The sequence below is a fragment of the Aquila chrysaetos genome, chromosome 13, assembly GCF_900496995.4.
Source record: "Aquila chrysaetos chrysaetos chromosome 13, bAquChr1.4, whole genome shotgun sequence".
Classification (NCBI taxonomy): Eukaryota; Metazoa; Chordata; class Aves; order Accipitriformes; family Accipitridae; genus Aquila; species Aquila chrysaetos.
In genome coordinates this window covers 1,431,752-1,457,770 of record NC_044016.1, presented here as the reverse complement: position 1 = coordinate 1,457,770, position 26,019 = coordinate 1,431,752, and the positions used below count along the sequence as shown (strand labels likewise).

Here is a 26,019-nt window from a genome sequence, read left to right as displayed (position 1 = left end):
GCCACCATAAAGTAACTATAGGACTCAGATGTGTTGGAAAGAGCAAGGATTTCAGGTCAGCAACCTGACTTCCAAACTTCCAAAGGAGAGGTGGATGAGTTACATTAGAAGGTGTTTCTTGGCTTGTAACTTCTGCTCTGCGTCACTCACGTTGTTGCACACACGGCTGTACCTTAGGGAATGCAATACACAAACACCAACAGGCACTCAGCTAGCATCATTTGTTTAATAAAGTCTTTTCTGTTTTTAAAAAAGTTTACAAGACGGATGTGTTCCACATGATAAACGACTAGCGGCTGATCTTTCCTTTTAATAACTTAATCCATGCAGAAAGACTGGATTGCCTAACTTGGTGTTACGTAGCAGCTGAACAATATACTAAAATATACACAGATCTACACGCTGCCATGAAAACAGGTAGCACATGACACCATAGAGTGAGAATCAAAATACAAGCCTGCTTGGATAATTTTCAGAATTCAAGTGTAAGTTTAAGGAAAAACCCTGATTTATTTTTGAAATGGAGCTTATGTACTGATAGTGAATGTTCTGCTACAATCTGCCTACAGTCACCCTTTATTCAGCAGTCATGTGAAAACACATACACAAAAATGTTACAAGTCCTTTTTACTACTGATACTACACATTAACAACTGAATCGGATAGCATTGCTTTGGTTGTTTCAATACAGAATGATGTAGGTTTCTAATGTCTTAGTTCTGTTTTCCCATTTTCCATTCTTTTCCGAAGTCGTTGAAGAGTGGTTCTGAGGTGAATGTCTGTTGGGTCTCTCTTCGAGAATCCAGTGTAGTTTTTGTATGAGAAACTGTAGAAGGCAAACAGGAACATTACTATATGGAGAGTAGAAATACAGTAAGATTCCTTCAAATCCCATAGAGAAAAGTATCTTTACTTATTGTCACAGCATGAAAATTAATGCTAGGCTATCAGCAAATCACATTTTAGAAACATTCAGCTCCCTAGAATTTCAAATGCTATCGGAAAGGTCAGACTGGCCAAAGCACTCTAGAAGGCCTGCAAACTCCTGCTCTCTAAAATGTTCTTATTTCAACTCACAACACAGAAACAGTGGGGGAAACCTTGTACTCCTGTAGCACAGCAGCAAGGCCAACAGCTGCTGAGAAATAGCACATCCTCACTTTATTTTCTAAGAACATGTTCTCCTTCCCAATGTGCCTGCTCATCTCCAGTACTAAAACAGGAAAGTCCACTGAACATAAAGCCAAAGAGAGCAGAACTTGTGTGATTCCAGCTGCTGTACGATATGACAGTCCACTTTTGACTACAACCCAATTAATGAACAGAACCATTTCACACCAATCTTGAAGCTGCTCTCCATGAGGCCAGGGAAAAAAAGCCTGTGGACTTGAAAGTTTCTTTGATAACTTTTCCAGGTCAATCCAAAACAAATTAGCGTATTTCCAGAAATCTATTCAATGCCTTATGCAAATTCATCCACATTAGTACCACACAGATCATATGAACTTCTGTAAAACAGAAATCATTCCCCAATGTCTGACCCCCAGGGAAATTCATGGATTTAAAAAAAAAAAAAATTTACAAAAAGGCAGCTTTCTGAGTAATGCGTAATACTGGATTGTATAAATCACAAGCCAGATTGAACTCTAGGGCTAGGAAAACGAAAGAAAGGTTAGACCTTAACTTTGCAAAGCTGTTAATAATTAAACTGCATAGCCAGCTCAGGGCTTCAGTGCACAGATGAGGGAAATAATACTTTCCTGAGAGCTTGGACATGTTTGAAAGTTCAAAACCAGCAAGGTAGCTTTTGCAGGGGGGAAGGAAGGCAAGGAAATCTGTGTTCTGAAGACTTAAAACTGACTGGAAGAGTATGATAAATACGTATCTACATATCTAGATAATTCATGACAAAGGATTCAGGTCTGTATTTAGTCTAATTCCACTCACTCATGTCCAGGCATGTCCTGCAGGTCAAGCACCTGAAGGGAGAGAAAATCCCAGTACTCATATTGAATTCAAGCAGCAAGCCTGGCTCTCAATGCCTGGCCTAATGTTCTTATTAGATGGTGAAGATATATGAAATAGCCTGTTATCGAGTCATCCTGGGAAAGAACAGACTGAGGAGGGAGGGGTAGGAGCCATGACAGGAGTTGCAGTTCTGGCCTATCTCCAACCTCTAAAACGTTTTCCACTTCCATTGCTGGGGACTATGTGTTATTTGGGTATTACAAACGGTGGGGGCTGTTCCAGAATGACCTGCCTGCTAGGTAAAGGCAGAGGGAGAAACACAACCATGTATCTCCGCTCTGAAGAATACAAAGCAAGATTCTGAGTGTAAGTCACTGCTGTGTTATAAGACCAAAATTTTAGATTTCCTGAGTCAACCTGGAAACAGTCGTGGCTGGGCCAGACTCACAGATACACACCTCCAGCCAAGCACACAGCTGGGAAGAGGTTTTCACCCACTTCTACCTTCTGGTGTGCCAACTGCAGATAGAAGCGAAGGTTAACCGCCAGCAAGATTATCAGAATTTCACCTTTCAGCACTTCTAATGCAACTCTCTGCACAGGCTGCTTCAGTAAAGCACCCAGGGTTAGAGACTGCGAAGCGGGAGGACACAGTTTTACAGAGGAGTGAAAAAGCCAAACCTGAGGCCTGCTTTGGATGAGCTAAGGCTCTCTTTCCGAAGACACATCTCCTTCTGCTCCGCTGCTTGCGCTGGGGTCATCTTTGTTACGGGGGGCATTTCTTTCTCTACTTGACTCAGAGGGCACCTTGGTTCTGGTCTTCTCTTTTCTTTGTTGCTGTTTTTCAAGTTTTGTCAGCTATTCACAAAGTAAGGAGAGCAAGAAAACATTTCATGGAATAAAGTAATTTCAGAAGACTATTTCTAAAAAATAGCAACTGTGAGCATTTGTAGAAAACTTGCAACTCAGATACACGACACCAATACATATATCAATAAAACAGAGAAGGAAAAAAAAAAGGCCCAAGGCTTAGATTTTCAGAAATTTGGAGAAGACAGTAAATTATCATCATATGCTAACAAGATTACCCCCTGACTGTAAAAGAGAAGTGCACACATTCAAAGGACTATCCTCAGCTTTCTAGTGTTCCTTCTCCAACCAACACAACCTGCAAATGTGGGAAAGAATAAAACATAAGGACCAAAAGGGGGAGCTGCATTCCACCAAACTCTTCTGGTTTGGGTCTTAAGTGGCAGTTTTGTACTTTCAAAGTTGCTGACAACAGATGTATCCCAAGTTTGGCCATCCAGCACACAAGAATCAATTTATTTTATTCTTTATCCAGAGGAAGAGATATATGAGCCTTAGCATCACCTAGGATATAGAATAACCATTTCAAATCAGCTTGGACAAAACCCTCTCCTAAGACTGCCTTGCCACCTCTCAGTGGAAATGCTTTCAATGCTACTAAGAGTCAAACTAAGTTGCACGTAGCTGTCACTTCTACATCTCTTGCCCATTTTTCAGAGAACCAGGTCGCAGTAAGTTTTGGGGACACTATGTATTGATAGCTACTTAAACCACTACCCTTTGTGCAGTTTATCCATTTGGATAATTTCTGTAATCTGCTGATTTTCTCTACTGCTTCCACAATTTCCCCAAGATAAAGCATACTAGTCATAAATCATAATTTCATGGCCAGAAGATCTCTTCTGAGATGAAATCTTCATAGAATAAAATAAGCTAGGTTATGTGTGTCGATTATTAACTAGACAGGCTCACGGAAGAGGCATACAAAGATGTAAATCTGACCTCCAAGTCAGTAAGAGCTAAGAGCACAGACTGCAGAGCCTTGGGAGGAAGCACAGCATCCCCTTGTACCTTATCCCACATATACACACCCTGCTTGAACACCTGCACACATGGACTTCTAGCCTAATATAGAATATTCTTAGCTGGCTATTTCAAAACTAAAAAGTTTATTTTTACTACGTGAAATGACAGAGTACGATTTATCTGTTTGTCTAGCATGACCCAGTCCTCAAGTCACATGCACAGATGTAACAGACGTGTTAGGCGTGATACAGGTAGTAGCTGAACTCCCAAGTCTGACAACACGCACACTGCTCTTCTGCCAACAAGCCTATACACACAGCACGTGAATGTTAAAGGTAATCGAGAAAGTGAGTGCATCTGCAGCAAAGGAGACAAAAGTTTGTGAGCCCCTAGTATTAAAGGTACTTAACCTTAATTAATGGTACTCCCATGATCTCTATGCAGTTGGGGTTTACTTTTGCAAATGGTATTGGGGTCATCCAGCTGCTGAAATCAGAATTGGGGTTTCAATGATTTTCATGGTACAAAAATGTACCAGAAGAGGGAAGGCACGCTACGTTAGCTGCAGGCTGCAGAGACCCCAAAGCACAGTTCCTAGGTTTCAAAATATAGATTTGTACACATTTAAATAACTACGTGACCAGGTAGTGCATATTCGTCATTCCTCACTGGCCTTCAACCTAGCAGTCAGTAATTGCAAAGTACCCCCCACCACAAGTACCCCCCAACAGTGAGCCAAACCACAGTCAAACCTGCTGCAACAAACCTGTAAACAGCTGTTGCAATCTATACCCCTTTCTTTTACTGCAGCATTGAGCCTCCTAGCAGTGACCCTTTTTTGACAATAATGATGCCAAAAAAAATTTCCATTACCTCGTAGTTCTGTAACTTGTAACTCCATGAAACGTCATTGTTTCTGTAAATGATGTGATTACTGAACGACATGATATCCCCTCTTCTCTAACTAGTGTTTCTCATTACTTGAAAGAAGAAAAAGCCTAAGACCTGACACCGACAGTTTAAACTGAGTTACCGTTATCTTTGAGAAGGCTGTGAGCTAACCCAATAAAGCTAACCCTGGATTTTCAAAACATGAAAAACAGTAGCATACTCACGCTATGAACCTTGTGTTATGCAATACAGAATCCACATCCATAATGTATATTTCTTCATATATAATTTACATATAGAGGCAGAAATGGCTCAATATATGATAGCATGTTGTATTACCATTTCAAACCTGCCTACACTGGCCATTTTCCAACATGGTCTTGGGGGCAAATAGCATGCTCACTAAGACTTCTGAAGTATATATAGTTATATATAGTTTTATAAATACATATATATGTGTACATATAGTCTGATGTACAGGGGGACCGTATTCTCTGTAGAAATAGGAGTAGCATTCATATCCTAGAGTAAACAGTATGCAACAGATGGTCTCCAAAGTTATGACATGTATATTTGTCACGAGGTACCTCATAAGTTACCTAGTTCTGTAACTCATTAGTCTGAGAACAAGGTAGTGCAGAGGGCAAACAAAACAGCCAATACGCAGAGAGAAATCCAGATCCATCTTCACACCTGGTTCTGCAGCAGACCCAGAGCTCTACTCATGACTACTCAGCTACATCTCCTTCTCACAGGGCAACATCTTTAATAGATGGAGAAAAAACAGGAGCAGGAATAACCTTGGAATGTTAGAACAACTCCCAGGTTGGCATGATCTGACAGCAGTATTCACCCAGCTCAAAGAAAAATGACACAAAAAGTTCATTTAGGTGAAGGGAGAGGATAATTTGATAAGCTGTATTTATCCATGTCTCATATGAGCAGGATTTACTTGTTTTTTAAATTATAACGAATTAAAGGTAAAGTTCATTTATGAACTGTTTCATCCATCTAAAACTCAAATAATACTGAAATAGATAAGGATTTGTATATACCTATGGACATAAACACACACATGCATGCTCTCCAATCTGTGCACACGCCGTGATCGGTCTATGAACCAAAGTTCAGACACAAAGATTAAAATGCATTTCTTTGTACTCAAAATACAGTCTCATTGTTATTACACGGGCAACAAAAGAATTACACATCTCATAATTTTTTCATTTTTGTGCTTATAAGGTGCTTGAGTAATTCAAAAGGATGTCTTATAGGAGTACGCTCCACCACAAAAGACCTGCCAGTGAGCTGAAAAAAGTTACAACGGTTAACTTTTTGCTACTATAGTGAATAAAACTCCGGACGTACAAGTCTGGTTCAATGAAACATATCTTTAATGCTTCCCATGTAAGCACAGAGTGTGTTCCATACTCATCGTCTCATCTGCAGAAGTATCATGAGCTAGTGGCTTATGATGTTTGCTGGCTAGCTGTGGAGATTGTACACCTGTACAGAAAGCATCTAACAGCTCTACATCTATAAACCAAAATTCCTTCTTTTCTGAGACATCTTGGAAGGCTCCTAAGGGTTCAAAGTGTAGGCACCTTTCAGCAGAAGCAGCACTGTATCACAGCAAAAGTCCTGCATCTGCCTAAAATGTAACGCTGGGCTGGTCAGCAGCACGTAGCAGTTACATCTGCACAAGTGCTGAAATGTTCACATTTATAACATGAGACCTGACATCCTACGCATTGAGCTATGACATGCTGCATATAGGCAAAAATTTGTGCACAGGATTAGAATCAGAGCCCCTCAATCCATTGAGACAGTCTTAAGCTATAGACATAACAGGAGTAACTAAGCCTGAAAACTCACATGGAAAATAATTTCAGATGTAAACCTGTACGTATCAATCCTTTTATCTCAAGCCACGGTACCCTAGAATCACTTTGTGTTAGACTTTGGCCAGAATCAAAACCCACAAACCAATTGGCTGTTCAGAAGCCGTCCTTTAGGGTCCCTTGCCAGCAGTCAAAACCTATGCTTTGGGGATCAATACCTGTCTGACCCAATTGCTGAATATCTGAAGCATGAAAGAAGTCAGAAAAGTCTTGAAATATCTCAAGTGTTTAAGACCATCTCCCTTGTGACCACACACAAAAATGCAAGAGTCCTTAGTCCACAGAAGGCAACTTCTCTCCCATTGTAATACAGATATTTTACATTGCTGAGACACTACTGATGGACTAATCATCTCAAACTATGTGGACACTGCTTCTTCCCCAACAGATTGACCAACATATAAAGTAATAGTTTTGAAAAAGGTGAAAATTTACATTAGGGTTGACAGCTGCTTTGACAAATCTAGCCTGATGCAATTTAATAGTACACCACAGACATGAAATTCTAAAAATTGAATAATGACAGTGGAAAGCTAGACTGCACTGTGAAAGAAGGTTTCACAAAGGCAGAAACGTCTGCCATCATGTCAGCTGTAATACTATGTCACATCACTTTTGCAATCAATTTGCTGTAGCAAAACTATGCAAACAAACTGGCACACCAAGTCCCCCACCTGAAAATGTTAGCAATTCTCCAGGTTGGTTGTTTTGCTGAAGTTAATTTCCCACATTCAGAAATGCCTTAGTGCCAACCTTCCTTGAAGTTCTACCTTCTTTAATATAGAAACACATCCTTTGCTTTCCTTTTTCTCTGTGATCAGAGTGTACACAGAGGTTGATTGCTGCTCTAGAGACAGCTTTTCCTTTTGCGATAGCCAAGAATAACACCAGGAAGAAGTGAATGACACCAGAAGAGAATTATTTTGTTAGCAGTCTGCCGGAAAATCAGTGGCAGTGCTCATGTTTCTGGAACCTCAAACCGCAACAAGAGCTGCAGATGTAGGTTTTAAATTTCAGCAGTGGTGTGCCAAGCTGCTACAATTTCAAATCTTAAAAAAAAAAAAAAAAAAAAAAAAAAAAATCACAACTTTAAGGACAGGTTACATTTCAGGAAAAGTCCAATCCTTCAAACTGCTGTAGGCCATTACAAATCTAGCAGTTTAATACTAATGCCACTAAGCAAGTGATAGCACTGAGATAAAATGATTATCAGAGGTCTACTGCAAAAATAAATCAATGGAAATGTCGCGACAGAAGAAGGGTAGTCTTCACAATCTGTTAAGGAGATGGCAGATCATCTGACTTTTTCCTTTTCCTTTCCACATATCTATACCTTAGACTTACAAACACAGTGGAGCTTTTTTCTCTTGAGAAGAGAACACAATCCTTCTGGCCAATGAGCAGCTCACGCAAGGAATTATATACTTCATTTTGTTCCTAGAAGAAACCTGAGCAGCACGCAATAAAGTTACACCCTATGGGCCCAAAGCCTAAGGCAAGAAAAGTCCTACCAGCCTGGTCTAACTGGTTGCCCAGGGTCTTGGAAAAATTCCCTAGCCAAGCAGTTTATCAGCTGCACGGCTTCCCCACCCGTTCTCCTTAACCGCTCTTTATTACCAGTGATATAGATAACCAGCTGAGCTCCCTTTGGTTCATTTTCCTCAGCAAAACTTTCAGTGTAAGAAAATTAACTCAGAGGTTTGGGATTTTTTTCTTCAAAGTAAGCTCAAAAACAGTGCAACTGGAAGAAGAGAAACATCCAACGCTGGCAACACAGCATCTAGAAAAAATGTCACCTGATGGTGCCAAGGAGAGGACTGTAGTTTATTTCTCATAACAGTGCATATGTTCACATGGGAAGGAAGAAAAACTAGGTGACAAGAAACAAATTCAAAGACAACAGGAAAAATCCATTTGCTGCAGATGGAGGCCCTCACTGTACAGTCATTTACTGTACTTTAATATCATAAAATATTTGACACCAGCTGCATCAGGACTGTGCTACTGATCACACAATTCCAAGACAATCCCCATCTCTCCCTACAATGAAAATGCAAGCTGAAGCAACACCATACTTGGGGAACCAAAAACACCTTCAGCTACATTATATTAAAATGTTCCAACTCAAAAGTGATAGAAAAGTTAAAATACTAGATTTGGGTTTTCTCCACATTCAGCAGAGAAATCACTTTCGGCTACACGGTTATGAGAAGTTTTTTAAGGCATAAACAATAGAATGTTTATGTGGAATTCGTTTAATGGATTTTTCTATAATCAAGATCCTCCTGCCATTTAAAAATGTAAGTTACTTAAATGTCAGTCTTGAGAAGTTCCTCTCTCATTCAAAACACTGACATTTCCAAGGGGCATTACATTTTTATTTACTCCTCATATCGACAAAGCGTGTGCATGCTGCTTTACCGTACTGACACAGGCAGGTTCAGTAACAAACATCTGCTCCAATGCTTTCATTCTTCTTATCCCTCCCACTACAGTGTCCAGTTCCAAAATATGGTTTAAAATACAATGTAGTTTATTTCATTCTGGACAGTAATGGAACAAACAGGCCCAGAGAGATCAGTTCAGCGTCTAATTAGAATATACGCATTAAACACTGAAACTGCTACGCCACTTCCCTTAGCAGAAGAAATAAAAATGCTCAGAATATTTCCAACCTGAATTCCACAATTATCCATAATGCTTTCAAAGTTCAACAGGCTTTTTTTGAGCTGTCACCATGTCACCTCCCCCAGCACCCTCGAAAACCTCTTCCTGCTCCATTTATGTCTGGCTACTTCTACTAGCTACAAATTCCTATGAAAAAATACAAAGTACCTCTCCCTAACCTTCCCCAAAACAGGATATAAACATACAAAGCAGTCTGGGCATAGCTAACCTAATCTCAGCAATGATTGCAACAAACTTCATCAAGGCAGCACAGAAATTCGCTACACTCTTAGCGCTCACCTCTGTAATTATCCAAATGGATGCATGTAAGTTCAAAAGAAATTATCCAAAATTTGTTCACCAGTTAAGGCTGGAAAGTACAATCTTGTGATTTGTACTAGAACATTAGGAAAAATCCTTTTGTTTTCTGCAGCACAGCCAAGAGTGAAGAGAAATACTTGATCTACCCTCACTCTCAAAGACGATGTAGGAAATGTAGTCACTATTACTGAACTCAGAACAGAATCACCGCATGCATATAATGACCTTCTCTCATTTTATGCCTTTTTGTTTTCACATTTCTTACCCAGTTTCTAATCCGAGGCTTTATTTTGCCTTTCAAGCAAAATTTCTTGCACATCAGATGTACCAAAAAGGTGCTTTAACAGCTCAATCAAATGCCAGCCATTTTTTCTTTTTCTATTATTCCATTCACACGTCCAAATTCCAAAATAATACCAAGTCTTCAGAAAAGGCCCAGCAATCACTAACTACTGCTGGTGTAAGACTCTTCTGATTTACTTCATATTTTCAATTCGTTTGCTTACTATTAAATCAGACAACAATGGAACTGAACAGTTGACAACAAATTGAGCTGTAGTAGCTTCCTCTGCTTACTTGGGTTTTGCAAACAGCTGGGATATTCTCTTTTTTATATATATATACACACACACACATATTATATATACCTATATACACACATATATTTTTTTGTATGAGGATGACATTTTTTTTAATTAATTTTTTAATTAATTCTGTAAGTGATCTATTTATACCTCCCTAGCACAAGGAATATAAAAATAACTTTGGATTAATTAATCCACAGGTATTTTTACTAATTGCATTGCTAAGGAATTATAAGGATCAGATTACCAATTACAACCACAGACAATCACTCAAAAAAAAGAGGTATTTCACTGCCACATCCAATGACATAAAAGAGCTATTCATCAACTATCTGTCTAATCTCTTTCTGTTAACATCACATTAAACACTGCAGGATGGTTTATTTATCTCTCCTTGCTAAAGCAGAACGCAAAAAGATAAAAAACACACCATCTCTAAGCCTTAGTTCCCAAGCTACAAGCAAACCAACAGACTGTATGACAGCAAAAAAAAAATGCAATGGGCAGGGAAGAGAGAAGAGAATGGCAAATTTAAATTGGTTCTTCTTCATCCCACATCTTCTATGAGGGGTGAGAGAAGATGGCAGACATGTCAAATAATATCCAGAAAGGATGCTTAAGAGTGTCAGAAACAGCAGTGCCTCCAACAGTGTGTGTTAAGGTCCCGATATGAGCTGGAAAAGATACTCAGTTAAAAGAGCTGCCAATTTTCAAGGAAATGGGGTTCTCTGAAATGTAGCATAGATTAAATTCTTTGTGCATTCAAAGCACGCACGGCTGGATTGCTTTATCGGTGTCTGTGCCGCTGTAAGAGCTCATCCATTTCTGTGACAAACAGGAATCCCCCACACTGGGACTTGCAATGAGCTGGAACTGAGGGTGGCTCATGAAATGTGTGTGGACAACACACTGCAGAAGGAAGGTAAGCAAATTTACACTACTCTTATATGTCCGGAACCCACTCACCCCATAGAAGGACTCTCTCTGTCCTCCTTTTCATAGGGTCCAGGCACAGACCCAGTAAGAAGATCCTTGGTGTAGCCTTACCTTAGGATAAATAACAGTGCTCTAAGCACATCTTGCACAAGAAGCCTCATCTTTGCTGATGAAGAATGAGGTTTAAGGAGGAAAGGAAGGCAATCAGCAGGCAAGACTTGAAGCAGCATCATTCACATTAAACAGGGAATTCGTGCCAGGCAAAGTTTGAAAACCAGCATCCTTCCCAGTCTTCAGCCCATGTCATGGCCACCAAGAAGGTGTTGTCAGAACAGGAAAAGCAGGCAACTGTGAGGACAAAACCCTTAAACAAGCCAATGTTCCCCAAGAAAGAGATGGAAACTTGCCAAATCCAGCATGCCCTGGTGAATCCTCTTGGGTTATTTTATACCCACACATGGGACAGCAAGGGTAAAAGCTCTCTCAGTGCTCTCCATTTCATTCAGAAACTGCACTGTGCCATCCACCTACCCTTATACCAATGATTCCCACTAGACTGCTTGAGCAAAAAAGACTGGTCACCAGTTTTTCCCTAGAGACCAAGACACCACAGGGCTCCATCTCACAGTCACAGGCAGCAGGACACGATGCTGCCATCCATCCTGCCACTATCGCCCTCAACTGAAGGCCACAATAAATGCTGCTATACAAAGGATATGGCCATCTGCACTCGAGACAGAACCATGCAAGAGCATGGCGAATTTGTGCAGTAAACATTGCTCATTGGCGTGAAGGGAATGTGCCTCTACCTATTTCACAAAGAGCTGGAGTGGAACAAGCAGAGGGTCAATACTGCCACAAGTACCACAACTAAAACCTCAGACTTAACAAGTCTATACCATAAATATGGCACCTGAAAACACTGGGCTATAACTCTCTTGAGGGTTGATGAGCAGTTCAAAGGGGACATTAAAGCACTCCATTTCTCTGCCACCCAGCTTTCTGCAGACTTTATTTCCCAGGCAAATCAGGCAGCAGCTCAATTCCTCCAAGTAGGGAGGAGTAGTGCTTACATCTACAATCATTCCTCACTCCAAAGACAGAGCTGCTGCTGCTAATTATGCATGGTTTGGGCTGAGAACTCTTTGTGCTAAAGCTGTGAGGGTACAGAAAGAAAGACCAGGACCAGATGTAGTTCTTTCAGGGGCTGAAACATCACAAAAGGATACAGATCAGAATTTGGAGGTGAAACGAAACCGACTCCAAACCAAGATACCTTAGCTATTTAAAGCAACAAGAGATGCTTCTTTAGGCTTTCCCATGCTCTTTTCCCAGTAGGTTCCAAATGCCTTTAGTATGGTATTTTGAGATATGCAGAATTCCCAGGAGATGCATCATTCCCACCGATTACAGCCACCAGTTGCACTGCAGTTATCATAGAACCTGTAAGTAGGCTTTACAAGAGCAGGTATAAACGTACATGGCTGACTGAAAAACCCAAATGTCTGATTTTTAATTCAGAAGAGTGATGGTCAGATGGCGACTCAAGGACAGACCTGATCAGCAAAGTGATTTTATCTCACTGGTCAACTGGTCAGGTAGTTTGGTAGGATCACTGTACATGGGACAAACTACAGCTAGAAAGATAGAATAGAATAGAATAGAACAGAATAGAACAGAATAGTTCCAGTTGGAAGTGACCTACAGCAATTATCTAGTCCAGCTGCCTGACCACTTCAGGGCTGACCAAGAGTTAAAGCATGTTTTTAAGGGCATTGTCCAAAAGCCTCTTAAACAGTGACAGGCACTGACCACCTCTCTAGGAAGCCTGTTGCAGTGTTTGACCACCCTCTCGGTAAGGAAATGCTTCCTCATGTCCAACCTAAACGTCCCCTGGTGCAGCTTTGAACCATTCCCACGTGTCCTATCACTGGATATCAGGGAGAAGGGATCAGCACCTCCTTCTCCACTTCCCCTCCTCAGGAAGCTGTAGAGCGCAATGAGGTCACCCCTCAGCCTCCTTTTCTCCAAACTAGACAAGCCCAAAGTCTTTAGCTGCTCCTCGTAGGACATTGCTTCCTAGCTCTGTCATCAGCTTTGTTGCCCTTCTCTGGACGCATTCAAGGACCTTCACATCCTTCTTAAATTGCAGGGCCCAGAACTGCACACAGTACTCAAGGGGAGGCTGCACCAACGCTGAATACAGCAGGACGATCCCCTCTCTTGACCGGCTGGTTATACTGTATTTAATGCAGCCCAGGATGGGGTTTGCCCTCCTGGCTGCCAGGGCACAGTGCCAACTCATATTGAGCCTGCTGTCGACCAGCACCCCCAGATCCCTTTCTGCAGGGCTGCTCTCCAGCCACTCCTCTCCCAGTCTAGACTTGTGTCCCATGTTAGTACATCCTAGGTGCAGAATCTGGCATTTGTTCTTGTTATATTTCATGCCATTGATGACTGCCCAGTGCTCCAATCTATCCAGATCCCTCTGCAAGGCATCTTGTCCCCTAAGAGAATCAACAGCACCTCCCAGTTTGGTATCATCAGCAAACTGGCTAATGGTGCATTCAACTCCTGCATCCAGATTGTTGATAAATATATTGAACAGAACTGGCCCTAGAATAGAGCCCTGCGGAACACCGCAGGTGACCGGTTGCCAGCCAGATGCAGCCCCATTCGCTACAACCCTTTGAGCCCTGCCCTTCAGCCAGTTCTTCACCTAACGCACCGTGAACCCGCTCATCCCACAGTTGGACAACTTGTCCAGAAGGATGCTGGGAGGGACAGTATCAAAAGCCTTACTAAAATCCAGAAAAACTACATCCACCACCTTCCCTTCATCCACTAGGTGGGTGACCTTATTGTAGAGAGGTATCAAATCAGTTAGACAGGACTTTTCCTTTGTGAACCTGTGTTGACTGTGCCTGATGATTGCACTGTCCTTTAAATGCCTTTCAATAGCACCCAGTATAATCTTCTCCATAATTTTTCCAGCTACTGACGTTAGATTAACAGGTTTGTAGTTTCCTGGTTCTTCCCCCATGCCCTTCGTATAAACTGCAATAACAATTTTAACAAGGTTAAGTGTTACACAAATAGGGTTGGTGTGGCCACACTGAAGCACAGCTGGTAATAATAATCCCTGCCCCTTCTCTTTCAGCCTGGGAAAGTTGGTCGCTGCTGTGTTTAGAGGATGAGAAAACCTCATCACTACATTTGGTTTTCAGCATAGCCTGTGCTGTGCCTCAGCAGAGCTAACTCTGCTCTCCACTCAGACTTAAATTCAGGAATTAAATTTGCTGTTCTCTTGTTTCTGAGAAAGAGGAAGCTCTCCAGCTAATCGTTCCATCCAGCCACCCACGTGCAAAAGCCCCTAAATGTCAAGAAACTTCACTAAAAAAAAAAGGGGGGGGAGGTCCAGACCCATTAGGAACATAGCTAATGACTCATGATTGAACAGCAGCTTCAATGATGAGCAAGAATAAACTGTAAAAAGCTGTTTTGCATTACACATGCACGACCTTTACCAGGACAGCTGGCAGCTATCAACAGGCCAGGGAACTGAAGAAAACAATGCAATTATTTAACTTTTCAGAGGCTGCACAGGAAGCACAAGGTCCTCATGCCTAAGGAAAGGTACGCTGCTTCATAACAGGAATGCTACAAATTTGCAGAGGAGGCACGGCCTATATATCCACCCTTTCCAGACAGACCTTCTGGCTCGCTTACCTGTTTAGGGTCAACAGTGGCAGCCGGGGACTCCAGTTCTATTGTTACAGGACCATCGTTCTGGATGTGTACCTGCATGTAGGCACCAAACTTGCCATCTGAAAAGGGAAGGGACAAGACGTGCTTAGGGCTCTTGCAAGGATAACTCATACTAAAATCTTTACCAAATATGCTACTAAAAAGAAAAAAAAAATACATAAAAAGACACCCAACTATCAAACTGCAGAAAGCTACTACGAAAAAAACAATCTGTGTGCACCCAGCTATGTGGTCTGACATTCAGAGAGGACCAATACTCAGCCAAGTACAGAAACGTGCATGAAACAAGTCTACAGATAATCAAGGTGCTCACAGTTCAGGATAGGCAGGATAGTTCTCACAAGCAGGAGATGAAATTTTAAAGGATGTAACAGCTAAGCCTAGGGATCCAGTCCAGCTAACCAGTTGATGTTTTGAAGAAATCTTATATATAGGTGAAAGATAAAAAGACCCGAAGCCTACTCTGAAGCATTTGACATTGAATACTCTAGAGTAGGGGACATTGATGTTCAGCTCAGTCCCAATCTGCTACAGCAATTTCTACATTCCTGTTTGCGACCTAGGCCATTCTTTGACAGAGTTTGGCAAAAAAGGTGGAAAAAAAGACAGCGTCTACTCTGTCAACCCTGCCCACTTCACAGGAATACACTTCTAAAATCAGAAATGTCTATGTCATTTGTCATCAACGGCATTTATTAGCACACCAGCTGAGGCACAGACCACATTTTTGGTAAGCATTTGAGAAGTTTCCATCACAACAGACCCATGACTTTTTTATCCTGTATAGTCTACAAAAGCCATCCCTTTGTATGCTGTCTTCATCTCACATCTCATTTTCCTTTGTGCAAACTCTCCTGCTCCATTTTTCCTAGTCCAGCTTTCTACTCCTCAAACTCACCCCACCCCTGGGCTGAGCCTACTTGGCTGCTGACTCCCACATATTCTCTTCTCCAATCCCACACACCTGGATAGCCCTTCTAGACCTTCCTGGTAGGGACAGCAACCAGAACAGACACTACCATATCAATACAAATGCATAGAACAGAAAAAGGTTTACTGCAGCAAGCAGACAGCAGTTATCCAAAGACTGGAACAGTCTCACTTACTAGGAAGGCAGGCCTGGAGCCTGCTCAGCAACACAACCAAAACTTCTTCCAGCACCACCTGGGAGAGTGAGCAAGAACATGCTGAAAGCCATAGGCTCAAACTTCAGTGGAGCAATCACCCATTGGGAATATTTACATGAGACTTTGTATAGCTACACAGCAGCTTTCCATGGCAACATGTGATGTCCCTGACTGAACAGAGGTCAAATCAAACTGTCCTGATTCTTCATTAATGTGTTACTAGGGACAAATAGCTCTGGAAGAGTTTTCAGTCTCTCCCTGTCACATCCTGTAAGTCGGATAGAAGTCTGGTATTTGCTTAAAAGAAAAAGGAAAAAGAAAAGGCCTGTCCAACACATATGGGCCATATCACAACAGATCTACTGCCCAACAGCTTTTGCAAAGGCTGCATGCCACAAGCCACCCCATGCAAAGTTCTGGCAAAGCCAAAAACTATAGCCCTGCACAAGAGACTGCTGCCAATGGTCGGTCCAGTGGCCAAGGAAAAGGTTCCTGGACTGACCACTGAAGAATCACAGCAACAGAAACGCCAATGGGAAGGGGGCAAGCGCATGATACAAGGAAGTATTTCTATGAAAAGGAATGTGATTTACTGAACAAAAAGCTGCACAATTTTACCAGCTGCACTCTTCAGACATTTTCTGCCACAGAGGAGGTGGCAGAAGAGAATGCATGTCCACTGTCCCAGCTCACTGTCTCTATGCAGAGTCCTTTGATCAAATCGACCTTCAGTGTTCACATGGGCTGAGAAATGTTATGGGTGTTGAATATAGAAACCTGACAAAGGCATGGCTGCGACAGCTGCACACCCCCAGGTCCAAACAGTAGCAAGGTTGAGCATGTATTCCCAGCAGGCAGACACTCACAAATACACGTATGCTACACACACACACACAACCCCAGCTGCACAGATATCAACAAAGATACACTCAGCACTCACATGGACACAAATAGCACTTACAGCCTCACCCTGGAATCCTTGATGGCTGATCAGGATGAAGGTCTACGAGTGGGAAATATGTACAGATATATAAATGCAGACCCCTCCAGTAGCAGGGCTTAAGACAGTCTGCCCAGTAGCTGCCTATGGATCTTGGCCTCCCCAGGTGCTGGCACCTGGGGATACAAGTCCCTGAAGCCTGCAGCCCTGCTCCAGCTGCTGGTACAGACCCCCTCGCACACATGCGCACACACACACACAACTACCCCCAGCCCTCTGGCAGTTTGCTGGGCCCCCCCAGTCTTACCCTTAGAGACACACACATGCACACGCACAGGTCTCGCCAGCAGCTAGCCAGGACTCCTCCAGTCCCTCTCATAGTCAGCTCCTCCTGTGTGGTCTTACCCTCAGGGACACACACCCAGACCCAGCTCACAGACTACTGCACCTCCTCACCAGCTCGTCCTGCTGGGTATGTACTCACCCACACACTCTCACTCGCAAACACAGGCCCCAGACCCGTGGTACCACTCCAGTTGCTGCGCTCAGACCCCCATTCACACACAAGCACACAAAACAGTGGGTCCCACGAAATAGGTAGAAATAGACTTTAGTAAGAAGCCAAGGCAGACTGTGCTGATCGGGTGCAGGGCACGGCCACAAGCATACTGATCAGTCATTGCTTACATGCGGCTGGCCCTTTTTATACCTGTATGTCTTCATTTTCCCATGCTTGTTCCTCCCAAAATCACCTAGATCCACTCCCTTCCCTGGCTTTGGTTCCTCACCTAAACATCCTATAATAAGTCTTGTGTGACCCTGAAATGCTCTCCTCCTGCATGTGTCCCGTATCCCTAGGCAGTGACCCCCCGCAGTCCGAAAGGTGCTCCAGAGAGCCACTCCTGTTGACTCCCCATGATGGGCATCACACCTGGACCACGGACAGGACTGAGGGTCCCCCAGAACAGCCCTGGGAGGGACCCGGACAGGGTTTGCGATCCTCCGAGTCCAGAATTTGGGTTCCCCTGCCTGCCTCTGTGCTCCTTTGTGTGTGTGCAGACCAGTTGTGCATCACATAACCTAAGAAGAACTACTACAGCAGGAGTGGAAATGTCTCCCCGTCTACTCCACTGTAGGGTCAGTACCCTCTGGCGAGAGGGGACAACTGAGGCTGCGGTGGCATCAAAGAATGGCACATCCGAGGTTACTGGCACATCAACAGTTACTACAGCTGGCTTGATTGGGTAAACTGGGTAAATAGAGATACCATGAAGCTGACAGTATTTCAGGAAAGGATCAGTGTGTCCTGAATGCTAGCTAACGGTGCAGAAGAAAAAAAGAAGAACGTTACTAAATAATTACAGAAAATAACAGAAAATTTAGGAGACAAAAGTATTTACAAAGCAAGTGAAAAAAAATCAGCAAGACCTGTTCTCATTTTATAAATCTGCAGGAGCCTGAAACATGTAAAGGGTCCCACTGAGAAAAGATGTCAGAGCAATCAAAAACCTAGTGATTATCAATTCCTAGCACTGTTTTCAAACCCTTTGCCACCCATGATAGATGAGAACCTGCAGGTAAAACCCAGGTAGTTTTTCTCTAAATCTGTAGCTTATGGTTTCACTGGTGAATCATGCAGACACGCATTTTCAGAGATGCCTATAAATGACTCTCAGTTGAAAAATAAAAGCTTGAAGAATGCTTGCTGCTTTTGGTTAGCTGTATCTGCACATCTGAAGTCTAGCTACCATAATGTGTAAGAGTCTCAGACTCTTAAAAATATCGACTACAGCTCAGGAATCTCACAGAATTGTTTCCTGCACAGAAAAAGAGAGTTTCTGCATCTGACAAGCACAATAAAACAAGACTCTATACCTTCATGCAATGAGGGAAGGATCTACTGACATGCTTAGAAAGTGGTTATATTGCTTCTTTAGGAAGATCAAGCAGACACTACTTGAGCTGCTGCTCCTAGAAGGGTGGTTGTTGTATTGACTGTGCATACGGATTTACCTACACACTGATCACATAAACCAGTCAAAACTAGTGCATCTTTCTTTAACAAAACAATAAACAAAAAATACCATCTTGAACTTAATTAGTGGGAGCACGTTTCAAATAGCTCTCTACATATATCATCCCTCTGCTGTACTTTACTCACAGAAAAGGACTGCCTTTTGCACTTCCCATACATGTATGGGCCTGAAAGAAAAAGTAACCTTCACAGGCCCCTTTTTTCACAGGAGGATAAAGTGGTCAAATAAGCCCCCACCTTTACCAGCACACTCAAAGCACTCCCATGTCACAAGCACTTTCTATCCTGTTTCAGCATCAGAAATATTGTCAAGGGACATCTTTCTGTAATAGCTCCTTCCCATTCTCCTCATACTTAAACTTCCAGTCTTTTGACCCAAGGTCACCCCAGGTCAAGGTGACTCACAGCTCAGAAAGTTTAAGATTTAGAGCTAATAAAAACAGTACAGTACTTAAAACAGAAATGTCTGTTAATGCTGCCCTCCTCTCAGACTTTCCCGTCAAAAACAGGAAGGGTCTCGGTGCCTTGCAACCACCACAATATGAAAGGCAGTGTGGGTTTCAGTCTCAGCAACCTCATTCTCTCAAAGGATTTAAAAAGCCAACTGAGGGAGAATTTCTTTACACATTCCAAAATCCCTTTATTAGTCTTAATCCACAATGTCTTGCAGACCACCAAACGCCCTCATCTTCAAGCCTTCAAACATACTGCAAAGGTGATGCTCTTGTCAGAAGCAGCTGCCACCCTCCCTTATCACAAATTGATACGTCCTGTAGTTTCAGGGACCATGGTCCCTGCACAGTATGTGCTTTTGTCATGGGACACTTCTGGGGTTTTGTGCTGGTAGTTCCCTTATACAACAAAACCAAAGGGTTCTAGTGTCCATTGGTCCCCATGGCTCTTTTCAAGAAGTGGCCTCACTGTAACACAGCTTTGCTCTCTGCAGCTTCAGGGTCTGGTCTTGCCTGAACGAACAAGGGAAAGCTAAAACCTAGTTTCACAATTTCTTCTTAAATCTTCTTAAATAATTACCTTCATCTACAGTCAATATGGAGATGAGCCTCTAAATCTTTCCCCAGCTATCAGTATTCTGTCTTTTTCTCCATTTATTCCTCATAAGGAAAGTAAGGCTGACCATTACCTATTAATAGCCCCCATTTAAAAAACAGTGTTTTCTAGACATTCGTCTTCTGGGCAGGTGTACGAAAAATTCAAGTCTAAGTATGAAAACAGCCAGAAAGCAAACAGAAAAGATTAAGGGTGGATAGAGCACAAATGCAAAGGGAAGCCAGGCATTTTCTGGTAAAAAGAAAACTGTTGCATACATGGCATAAAGTTGAGAAAAGATAGTCTAAATCAAACACTGTTCTCAAGTAGCACATTACACCTCCCACTGTCATCATTACCATTTAACAGAATGTAAAACTACAGTGACAGATGGAGCTACACTGTCCATCGCACACTGGTGATGCCTCGAGTCTGACTAACCACATATGCCTCAGAAAAAATGCTCCTCCTGGGTTAATCTAGCTACACAACACAAAACATCCAGCCTTTGAAGGAGCCTGACTCTAGAGCTTGTTCTCATGGCTGCAGCCTCTCTAGGTTACGGCGTCAGAGTCACTGCTCACGTTGTACACCCAATACCAATACAAGAACGTCTACATGTCAAACTATTCCAGAGGAACGCCAGGGAATGGCTTGGCTAGAGGAAGACAGGAGTGATCACCCTGCCAGGCTGCTAGTGAAAATACCATAACATCCCCTTATCTACTGCCACGTAAAAACAGCTCCTGTGCAACAGACAGAAAATTGCAGAATAAAGAAAGTAACGATCAGGGAAGAGCACATACAAACAAGGTCCACTGGTCACATCAAGAACCTTACCAACCTTTTGCCCTTACCTTTAATAAGCTCTGGTTTGTAGGCTTTTCTTAGCTGCTCTAGGAAGTTGTTATAAAAACACTCCGCCTGCTCTGTGGGCATTGCCATGTGGTAGTCGGGCTTGTTTCCTTTCAGGATGCACTGTAGAGTAAATTGGCTCACACACAACACTTCATACTCTTTATCCATGACGCTTTTGGACCAGTGCTTCCCGCTTTCATCTTCAAATACTCGCAAGTTCAAGATCTTTCGAACCCTAGGAGGAGAAAAAGATAATTCCTAAATTGTCCCAGGCAGAATCAACAGGTACAAGTTAATGCCTACCACACGGGATGAGATAAAAGGGAAGGCAGATGCATCTTCGTTCTGCCTCCACAGAACAAGATACCCCTTTGTCCCTTCCTTCCTAAACCATGGGAATCTCGTCACATTAGGCAGAGCCATAACCAAGAAAGCCCTTACACACACATATATAACATTGTCAGACTATTAATTAACATCATCATTTTACAGAGCATGAGATCAGGACAGAATAACTGGAAGTTACAGGGTGACATAAAGATGGCATAGGAAGTAAGAAAGCTTACTCTTTACTATCTGATTTTACGTGTCACAACACTATTTAATGTGTGAATAACTTTGGGAATTTTAATCCTCCCACCACACTGGGAAATCACTCTCAGTATGAAATGACTATAAATAAACTATGGTTGTTTCCAAACATATATTCCTCCAGCTCTGTCACCTCCTAGCACTCTTTCCAAATGCAGCCCTACAAGCCAGATGAGGACAGCACTTTTTCATCAGGCTCATAGAATCACAGAATAGTTTGGGCTGGAAGGGACCTTTAAGGGTCATCTAGTCCAACCCCCCTGAGGCACAGTCACAAAAATCATCCTTGCCAATTTGTGCATGTCAAAGACAAATGGAATTGCTTCCTGAATGAAGTGGATGGTCAAAAGCCTTGGAAGGCATCAGCACATAGGCTTAAATCATCATCACTGCGGTGTTTTAATGGTAAAGATGTTTGTTGTCTCATTTACAGGATTACTAAAGTTTCCTTTAATAGGACTTGCAAGAGCCTGGTTAAGCTGATTTCTTTCATTCCTTTTTTTCAGATGCTGGCTTCCTGCCTTTCCTGCGTCAGTCATCCAAACAACCTGGTGTTGAGAGCACAGTCGCTACAGATCACCCGTTTGCAATATTCCAAAGCAACTTTCATATTCACCGAGGTAGGAATGAGAAACAACAGAGCAAATGTTACACGCTGAGGAGGCAAACAGTAAGGCAAGCCAATGGAGCATGTCATAATAAAACCACCTTCAGCTTTGCTGCAATTCTCTACAAGTTTCACATGTTTATGTGAGATCTTTGGTGGCCTTTAGTTCACATCCCCACTGTCTACTTTCTCTTCCACATCTGCTAAGGGTTGTTTTCACCTTCGCTCAGATTCTTGTCTCTTTACTGCTTGAGCCTTTCCTCTTCTTGACACGAGTTAGCTCAATTACCTGTTTCTTCTTTGCCTTCATAAGAACTGAGGTCAGACTTAGAACAATGAACAGTCCGAAGGAGACAGAGAAGCCCCTGGAGAGCTCTCTCTTGCATGTGTTTGCTGGCCAAATCACAGTATTTTGTGGCCATGGAACAGATGGCCAGAGCCAGCCCTCCAGGCTGCCAAAATTGATTCACTTTTACAGAAAAGGAACTGACAAGACTATCCAGCCTTTTGGAAGAACAAAACTTCTCATGTGCAAGCTAAAATGAGAGTTTGAGGTTCCTAATACAGCCCATCCTTAAAGGATGGACTCCTCCTGGGTAAATTCATACAGTAAAAAGGACAGACATTCAATAAAGGGAGATCAGAAAAAAACATCATGTTGATTCTTCCTTTTTGAGTCAGTTCTTCATAAAAAACACACAGACAAGGAATGGCAACAGATTTTTCTCAATGGAACATAAAAAGAAAACTCTACTTAAGAAAACTGTATTTAGGGTAAAATCTGAAGAGGAACTAAAAGGCAAACCTGAGTTTCCCAACAGGAGTGCCCCATTTGTTTGACTACTGCACAGGTATCACTGATTCAGTGTCAGAAACGCACAAATAAAAGTACAAGGCAAAAGGAAATATGTGACTTACATGTGCTCCAGCTCTCTTTGCGTATCTTCCAAAGAAATGCCCAGCAGCACACAGAGACCTCGTCCTATTGAACTTATCTGTTCACCACCCACTGAGGAAGAGGGGGAAAAAGAAAATTAAGGCTAAATGCACTGTCTTGTTTTATGACACAGGTGAGTACTGATTTCAGCTAGCAACTGTACAACCACCAAAGAAAACATCATTCTAAACCCTTCTTCTCTGTCTTAAGTTTGTTAGAGAGTACAGATCATATAGAAGCCCTCTTTCAAAAGTTTTCCCAATAGCATGTCTTATTTGCAAGGGACTAGCTCAGGATGCCTACTCCAGCATTTAAAAACACTGTACAAAGATTCTTTACTACAACTGATCAGCAGTGCTAAACAGAGAGGTGGCAGAACTCTCTCCAATCCTTGTAAAAATTATCCACCTGGTTGATATCAATAAGTGTACTCAATTTCTTTAGTCCACCACACCTACTTTGCATTATTAGTGAAAAGGTGATTTCTATTTGATATAGTCCTCATGGATTTTTTGAAACAAGACCCGCAAATTCTACCCTCCTAGCTGGCAACACCACCTCTTTAATGACATCTACAATAAAACACAAACCATCACAGATCCACTGTGTTTTCCTAAGAAATGTTTTAAATTATCTTAATTTATCTTAATTTAAATTATCTTAACATGCTTGAGCCTGAGATGACTGTAGTTAGATTTAAATGAGATCTTAAAATCGAGATAAGCACCAGTTACCCAGCTGTTAAAACTATATCCAGGCTTATGCAACTGGGAAAAAAAGCCCCAAACATTCTGTAAAACAAAAGGAGAGCAGGCCCCCAGCAAAAGCTGAAAGCTTGTGTCTGTGCACCGGCGGCCAGAGCTGGACTATTCCCAATGGGCAGAAGGAAACCAGGGGAGAAAACTCCTCCCAAAACCTCTTCCTTTCCATCCGATATGGGTATGAGCCCTCCAGCTCAGAAATCTATCCTCCCACTAAGCACAGCACTATCTCCCTCACAGAGGGACATCTCAAACTCTTTTAACAGCCAGAAACAACAGTTTAAATTCTACCCAGAAATGTGGCAATAAGTCAGCCACAATCCCAGTGCTGACAGGGTCTGACCGCTATTGTACCCTCAGTGCACAAAAGCTGTGCTCCTTCCTTATTCACAGGCATGCTCTTCCTTCCATTGCTTACGGACCATCCACACACAAGCAGAACTATTTCTTTAATGTGCAGGCTACCCTGCTGCACACCACCTTGCCCCTGGGCCCCACAGCAGGCTCACTTACTGCCTCATATGCAGACTTCTTGGGAATTTTAAGCATTTTGAACACCGAAGGTCCAACTGGTGCTACAGCCAGGACATACCGCCAGGACACACCATTCCTACCGGCAGCTAAGCACGCACCAGGGCCATCACTGGCTTCCTTGACCCACACAAGCAATGCATGGTGGCGACTGGGACAGCACTGCCGACACACGCAAGCAATGCAAAAAGGTGAGTCAGGCTGCACTGCCAACACGCTTGCAATGCAAGGAGGTGACTGCGATTGTAGTGCCGACACATGCAAGCCATAGAAGAAGGCAACAGGGATGGCACTGTCACCACACGCAAGCAATGCAAGGAGATGACTGTGACTGTAGCGGCAGCACATGCAAGCCATGCAAGGAGGCGACTGCAACTGCGCTGCCAATGCACGCAAGCAACGCATGGAGGCAGCTCTGATTATAGTGCCGCCGCATTCGAGCCATGGGAAAAGGTGATCGAAACTGCACTGCTGACACACACAAGCTATACAAAGAGGCAACAGTGCCAGCACGTGCAAGCCATGCGAGGAGGCAAGAGGGACAGCTCCATTGACACACACAAGCAACGTGCAACAGGAATCGTGACAGCCCTGCCAACACAAGCAAGCAATGCAAAGAGATTACTGCGGTTATAGTGCCAACGCATGCAAGCCATGCAAGGAGGCAACTCTCATTATAGAGACAACGCTTGCAAACCATGGGCAAAGGCAACAGGGACGGCACTGCCAACACACATCAGCAATATAAAGAGACGACTGTGACTGTAGCGCCAACACATGCAAGCACTGCAAGGAGGCAACTGCAACTGCGCTGCCAATGTACGACAGCAATGCAAGGAAGCAACTCTGATTATAGTGCCAACACATGCAAACCACGTCCCTGGCAACTGGGACAGCGCTGCTGACACATGGAAGCAATGCAAGGAGGCAACTCTTATTACAGTGCCCCGACACATGCAAGCCATAAGAGAAGGTGACCACGACTGCACTGCCAATACCTGCAAGCAATGCAAGATGACAGCACACGCAAGCCACGGGAGGATGCGATTGGGATGGCACTGCCAACACACGCAGAAGAGTGCGCGGCAGCAATCGGGACAGCCCCGCCGAACACAAGCCAGCAACGCGAGCTGACCGCGCCTGCCGTGTCAAAGCACGCAACCCACTCCAGGAGGCAACCGGCCTGCCAACCCCCGCAAGCCATGCAAGGAGGCAACTCTCATTACACAGACGACACACACGCCAAACCACCACGGGAGAAGGCGAGTGGGCCGGCACCAAAAAGCAAGCAAGCCGACCCACGCCAAACCCACGCAGGGGGACGACGGGGGAAGGGAAGGAGGACCACCCACGCACGCCAGCCGTGGGCAAAAGCGAGGGGGACGGTGCTGCCCACACACACACGGAAGGAGGGCGAGGAGGGGAAGGCGCTGAGGGGCCGTTGCAGGCCGCGGCGGGGAAGGGGGAGGCGGGGAGGGGGGGGCGGGCGGAGCGTAGCTCCGCCCGCCCCCCCCTCCCCGCCTCCCCCTTCCCCCGGCCCCGGTGACCCTCCCGGTGGCGGCACACTGACCTGTGACACTGGCCTGGGCCACCCGCTGAACGATGGCCTTCATGGTGGCGCGGCCGCGCAGCGCAGGCCCGGCGCCGGTTACCGGAGTGGGGAAAGGCGACGGCGCTAGGCAACGGCGGCCGCTCCCTGCCGGACCGCGCTGC

At 43.6% G+C, this 26,019-nt stretch overlaps 1 protein-coding gene across 4 annotated transcripts; it reads right to left on the bottom strand.

Annotated features, from left to right (window-relative positions):
- Positions 1–212: 212 nt before the first annotated feature.
- On the bottom strand, positions 213–26,019 carry DTD1 (D-aminoacyl-tRNA deacylase 1). 4 transcript variants are annotated; one of them, XR_005933798.1, is made up of 7 exons: positions 25,877–26,019; positions 22,996–23,086; positions 20,879–21,114; positions 14,770–14,931; positions 11,216–11,744; positions 7,271–7,645; positions 2,799–2,885 (listed from the first exon to the last, which is right to left on the bottom strand). XR_005933798.1 is itself a non-coding variant. In XM_030034528.2 (6 exons), exons 1-5 carry the CDS (start codon positions 25,917–25,919, stop codon positions 2,671–2,673), a joined length of 624 nt encoding a protein of 207 aa, XP_029890388.1. In that variant the 5' UTR covers positions 25,920–26,015; the 3' UTR covers positions 213–826; positions 2,650–2,670. The 4 variants fall into 4 exon arrangements, 2 of the variants coding, with proteins under 2 accessions (XP_029890388.1, XP_029890390.1); XM_030034528.2 differs by lacking the exons at positions 7,271–7,645; positions 11,216–11,744 and adding an exon at positions 213–826 and having other exon boundaries at positions 2,650–2,826; positions 14,834–14,931; positions 25,877–26,015; XR_005933797.1 differs by lacking the exons at positions 2,799–2,885; positions 7,271–7,645 and adding an exon at positions 10,245–11,077.

Excerpts from the sequence above, each read along its gene's own strand:
- DTD1 (XM_030034528.2), bottom strand. The coding sequence starts at position 25,919 with ATGAAGGCCATCGTTCAGCGGGTGGCCCAGGCCAGTGTCACAG. Across the intron at positions 14,932-20,878 it reads CAAACCAGAGCTTATTAAAG|ATGGCAAGTTTGGTGCCTAC; the intron begins GTAAGGGCAAAA and ends TTCCCTTTTCAG. Across the intron at positions 2,827-14,833 it reads CCACTGTTGACCCTAAACAG|CTGACAAAACTTGAAAAACA; the intron begins GTAAGCGAGCCA and ends CTTTGTGAATAG.